A 6,086-nucleotide genomic window follows, 5' to 3' on the forward strand; every position below is an offset into this window, starting at 1 on the left:
GGGCTCATACAACTCTTATCACAATCCATACATACATCAATTGTGTAAAGCACATTTGTACATTCATTGCCCTCATCATTCTCAAAACATTTCCTGTCCACTTAAGCCCCCAGCATTAGGTCCCTTTTTTAAAGAATGCTTCCATGATAGGAAATAACATATAAAATTCCATTTAATGTTATAATTGGATATTTTAAAGGATTAGGGTTCCTATACATCAATACCAGAATTCACTGGCCTCTTTCATAAGTATTCCTTGATCAAAGAATAAGTAAGTAAAATAAAGCTGGACATCCATGGGTGGTGCACAAAGTTAAATTCTCAGCTGCTGATGGAAAGGACTGCATGTCAAGTCCAGCCAGAGGAGGTTTAGGAGAAAGGCCCGATGACCTGTTTTCAAAAACTCAGTGATTGAAAACCTTATGGAGTAGGTCTGCTCTGACACACACAGGGTTGTCGTAAGTGGGAACCATGTTGAGAAATGGTTTCATTTAACTTAATATAAAGTAAGTGTTTTCTGGTTGTTTGTGCATGTGTGTGCATACACGTGTACATGCACACTGCCTTACACACACATATATAAAAGGGAAAGAACTTGTGGTTCATAGCAATTATGATGTGATTGCCTCCAAATATGTTGTAGGCTGAATTTGTTATATAAGCCCAGATCTATCAATAGTTGTGTATGTAATAAAAAGTTTACTTTTTAAAGTAAAAAACAAAGGTTGAATTTTCATTAGCCCATCACATCACTTTTAAAGGGAACCATGACATGAATTCCAGTTGTATCTGTTCTAATGTGTAGATGAGTGTATGCTGTCTTAATGGGGTAAGAGAATAACTCATTTTAGGATACACTTTTAATAGTTGAAGCAGGTTCTGGGCAGGGGCAGGGGCAGGAAAGGGTCATTCCTTTGATAAGATATGTGCCATGTTCCTGAACATCAATGAATGGAAGAAGAAAGGACTAACTAACAGTGAAAGTGTAGACATAGGAGAGGATTTTTTAAATGATTAGATGAGCCCCTTGCTTCAGCACATAGCTGGTCTGTTGGATCTCCTACAGTTCATAACCCTCCCATCCCCTCAAATGCTGCCCACTATTTCATTGGTAATTATGTGAAGGAAGATTTTTTTTATTATGAGAAAGAGCTAACTACTAGGATTCCAGGCTTCATGTCTGAAGTGGGATGGCTCAGTGGAAGCTGTTAGCACTCTGAAATCACTTAAGATCTGATGTTCCTATGACTTGTCTAAGTCATTGTGTTCTATCACTTACACATTTTAAAGAAATGCTTTGCTTAATTTTTTGTTAAATATTATGTAATTCAGGCTTGCCATTTTTAATTATTAAGCTTTGCTTCTTTCTTGTAGTATAAAAAACCACAGCTTATCCCACTTGAAAACCTCCTTGCATTTAAACAAAACCAACAGAGACAAGCACACAACTTACTTGGACAAGGCGATCCTGGACAAATTCAGCTTCTAAATGGAAAAATGGAATCATCTGAAATGAAACATGAAAAGGAGAATAAAAGAAGGCAAGTTTTAAGTGAAATTTTAATTAAGAACATCATATATCAGTCAGTTTTTTATTACAGACAATTCCTGGAATTAGAACAAGATTTGCTCCTAACTGTCTTTAAGAATTTGTCAGCCAGCAGGCTTACAGTTGTGATAAAGACTTGTGGAACACTCAAGACTATATGGCCTATGATCCTTAGATACCCTGCAAGCCTGGAACTGAACTCAACCCCGTGACTTAACTGTAAGCCAAACAGTAGACAGGCCTGTAAGTTAAGGTCTGTCTTGTAACACCAGGGAGGTGTGCATTCCCTAAAACAACCAACTCTCTGAGATCAAAAGGGTAGCTTTTGCTCAGGGATAAACTTCAGAAAACAAGAAGCTGCTAGGACAAGAGAAGAACTAGAATGAGTAAGCACAGGAAGGAAGTAGGAAAAGTTCTGTTGTTGAGATTGCACGTGAAAGTTGGATAATGAGTAAGGAAGACCAAAGAAGAATTGATACTTTCGAGTTAGGTATTGGTAAAGATTATTGAAAGTATCACGGGCTGCCAGAAAAACAGACCTGTCTTGGAAGAAGTATAGCCAGAATGCTCCTTAGAAGCAGGAAATGACCAGACATGTTGTCAGGGAAGAAACGAGTGCCATTATGCTTGCTAAAGAAGGACAGCCAAAAAGAGGAAGACCCTCAAGGAAACGCATTGACATAGTGGCTGCACAATGGGTTCTAATGTACCAATTGTGAGGACGGCGCAGGACTGGCCTGTGTTTTGTCCTGTTGTACATAGGACCGCTGTTGGCTTGAAGGTACCTACCAAAACCAACATGTATTTGAACACTATGAGGAAAATTCTTATTTACGAGGCTTTTTTTGGTCAATTCTGTCATAGAATACTTTCCTGCCATTTTAAGGCTAGATGATGCTTTTACATTTTTCTTTAAAAGAATGAGCAGGCATATATTGTAGCACCAATATTTGGTGTTTCAAGCAATATTCCATGTGTCATCCAATTCACTAAGATAACAATTACTCATTATATAAAATTCTCCAGACTTCTAATAAGCAAAAGGCTAGGTGATATAACTTACTTGCAGGCACTAGGAAATATGTGGGTGAAAAGCTGGACTGTGTTGCCTTGAGACCAGCAGAGCTCCATGGGACCCAGTTGGTACCCAGTAACCATTACTGAATATTTTGACCAGAGTCTATAGAGGAATTCTTATCAAAAGGGAGAAAAATGCATAATAGAACTTAAAATTCCCTTGGTAGTTCATTCTTCTTGGACCCAGCAAGGCTGGATGAACCCCCTAAACTGCTGCCCCAATACGAGTTTAACTGAATGCACCCAGAACATACCTTGATTCTTGTGCTCTTGTAAGAATGATCTATATGTGGTCACATTGGCAACAGCTGCTCACAGCGTTAGAGGAGAGACTCCGGAGCAGCGAGTTCATGAAGCAGGATCAGGTCAGAACGGAGGGTGCAAATGGTTGCTCAGCTGAAAGAGTGCAGTCAGTGTCTCGGAATTGTAGATACAGAAGCTGTTGAATTGGTGTATGTCCTGCTGTGCATACTCTCAAAAGCAGCAACAAAAATTAAAATTAGATGGAAAAGAATTCCCCCCCCCCCATACACACAAAAACCCATCGCCATTGAGTAGTTGCCATCTCATAACCTTATATAGGACTCCCAAGGCTGTGTAAATCTTGACAGGAGCAGACGACCTCGCAGCCTCTTGGGAGGGGCTAGTGCACTGCCATCAAGTTGATTCCAACTCACAGCAACCCTATAGCACAGTAGAACACCTCCTGTTAGTTTCCGAGACTTGACATCTTTGCAGAAGTCGGCAGTCATCCTTCTTCCTTGGAGTGACTGGTGGGTTTGAACCACTGAACTCATGGCCAACGGCTCAGGGCGTAACCCACTATGCTACCACACTTGCCTGCAGTTAGTGAAAAGAGAATAGTAAGGCTATGCCTCCACTTAAAAAAAGCTTATGACAATGTTTTGTTCATAATGAATGTTCACTGCATGTGTTGACTGACAGCTTATTACTGAGTCTTGCAAACATTAAAAAAATTTCACATTTATCTGATCTTAAAATCCAGATAGAACTCTCCCCAAAGCATCCCTTCTTTCTATCTATCCCATGTATTCCTCCCTCAAAATAAGTCTTTCCCTTGCCTTTTCCAGACATCTTGCCATCTTGATAGGATTTAACTGAGATGATTAAGTGTTTAACTCCAAGAAAGATAAAGGTATCCAGTCTGGTTTCTGGAATTGGCTTAAAATAGGAAAAAGTTTAAAATCACCTAAAACGTGTGGACCTAAGCTGGGATCCCAGTAGAAGAGCCAGTTCAGGAATAGAGGAACTAGAAATCAGTGTCATGTTTTCTTGATGTTTTGCGTATATTTGCTTGCATGTTAGAGGGATAAATAGTTTGCTAATTTAATTATATTCTACTAATAATACGTTACCCTTATTTTAATAACTATCTCCCTGTAGTGTGATCAAAATGAAAGACTGATGTTTGTTCCTTATTATTATTTGTAACAGGCAAAGACGACGAACTCAGAAAGAGCTGCAAGAAAAAACTTCAGAGAAATTGAGAAAAGAATCCTGCGTGACTTTCCAACCAAAGGAGTCCGTCATTAATGATAATGACTCGGAGATGAGACCCAAGGTATCCCAAAGTTATAGCAGATTCTCCCCGGTTCACTGTGTCTTTGAGGTTGATCTGGCCTGCTGATTGCTGGCAACCTTTGAGTGTGATAAGCAGGATCTTTTATATCATGGAGTATATAGGCCCCACTGCTTACCTCAGTGGAATGGTGGGCGTTTAATTGCAGATGTGAGTGGCAGGTTGGTGACAAATTAACAACAGTAGCTTAGAGCCTCAGCCTTCTGCTTTTCCTGTCTGTGTTGCAGTGTCTATGTGGCCCTTGGTATCGATTTACCTGTTTCCTTGAGGTACCCCTATGACTTCTCAAAGTTAGTTTTGAAGGCTATATAACCAACAAAAATTTTAATTAAAGTCTTTGCAAACGTTCTCTATAAATTTGGTGACAGTAGCTGTTTTTATAACAGTTTTATGGTTTCTATGGATTTTCAAAAGGCATACTTCTTTAGTAATTCATCAAGAACATATCTATAGGCACTTAGTTAAACTATTTGCTGAGTAAGTGAAAGATTTTGATAGGATGGGAGTACAAAACTCTGCATATCAAAACTACCCTGCAGGGAAGAATTATAATAATAACTGCCTTACATTAGTAATGCTCTTTTTTGCTTGACTTGTGAACCTAGTGAATGTGTGAAGTTACTTTGATAGAATACATAATAAGAGGTTCAGCTATAGAATTCTAGTAACTGAACTTCAGCTTAAAAAGTAAAAAATCTTCAGACCTATTAGGTATTTTTATTGAATATTTTTATTATTTACTAAAATAATAAATGCCTTTGAGTTAATTATAGACTAATCATTTGGGAACTTCATTCAGGAACAGCAGGAACGTGATGGTTCTCAGCCTTTGGATGACTTTGACATTCCTTTTGGTATGTACATGCACGATTACCATAATGTCCAGGTTCCAGTCAAAACCATGTTTTAGAAATGTGTGCAACATCAAAGTGAGACTAAATTGTTTTCACTTTATCAGTGACAAAATGGTGATTTGGTGTGTTACCTGATAGAGCAGTGGAAGGCAGACTATGACCTGCAGGCAGATCCAGCCCATGCCGATTTCACACCTCAGGTTTTATTGAAACATAGCCTGTTCATTTGCTCATGCATTGTCTGTGGCCATTTCCACATGCATACAGCGGTGTAGTTATGACAGAGACTAGAAAGCCAGAAAGCCTCAAATAGTTACTGTCTCATCTTTTATGGAAAAAGTTTGTTGCCTAAGGCATAGAAGATTTAACACAGCTAGAATCACTGTGGGTATATCAGGTCTAAAGGGAAATTATAGAACAAGTGTAGGAAATTGTAGAAAATATGCATACATTAAAAATAGAGGAATCGGTTCAGAAAGAGAACTTGTTTACAGCTAAGGAATTATTTTCTTCTTGGACTTCGTCAGTCTATTTTGTATCCTTGTGAGTGTGGACTTTTCTCTTGAGTAATTCTTTCTCTGATACACACGTGTACACACACATATTTACTCACTCCTGCGCTTGTAGAAGAATTTACTCATGACCTCAACTTTGTTTTTTGGGTGACTCTTAAATGTACATATGTGGCCCTGTTTCGACTCATGTTTCTGTTCTTTCAGTTTAAATTCAACGCGGCTAAACTTTAAATTGGTACTTCCTCTTGGTGATCACACCGTTCTCCTGATTGGCCAATTTTTACCTTGAAAGTCATGTTGGATATCTCCCGCAGCTCAGTTTCTCCATCATGCTGGGTGACCCTGACCTTTCTCAACGGCCCTGCTGCTGTCAGGCCCCTGCAGACCCACACCAAGCAGTCCTCCACCTGGCTGCTCCTGCACACCCACACCCCGCAGTCCTCCACCTGGCTGCTCCTGCAGACCCACACCACGCAGTCCTCCACCTGGCT

At 39.5% G+C, this 6,086-nt stretch overlaps 1 protein-coding gene across 1 annotated transcript in view; it reads left to right on the plus strand.

Moving 5' to 3' along the window:
- The window catches only part of CPLANE1 (ciliogenesis and planar polarity effector complex subunit 1), a 123,552-nt gene that overhangs the window by 72,274 nt on the left and 45,192 nt on the right, over positions 1-6,086 (plus strand). The window contains exons 35-37 of the mRNA XM_045285257.1: positions 1,375-1,541; positions 4,082-4,208; positions 5,026-5,080. Coding sequence (XP_045141192.1) covers positions 1,375-1,541; positions 4,082-4,208; positions 5,026-5,080 — 349 coding nt within the window. The remainder of the gene's footprint in view (positions 1-1,374; positions 1,542-4,081; positions 4,209-5,025; positions 5,081-6,086) is intronic.

This window comes from Echinops telfairi, unplaced genomic scaffold, assembly GCF_000313985.2.
Source record: "Echinops telfairi isolate 266 unplaced genomic scaffold, ASM31398v2 ScPeMD7_7469;HRSCAF=8507_1, whole genome shotgun sequence".
NCBI lineage: Eukaryota > Metazoa > Chordata > Mammalia > Afrosoricida > Tenrecidae > Echinops > Echinops telfairi.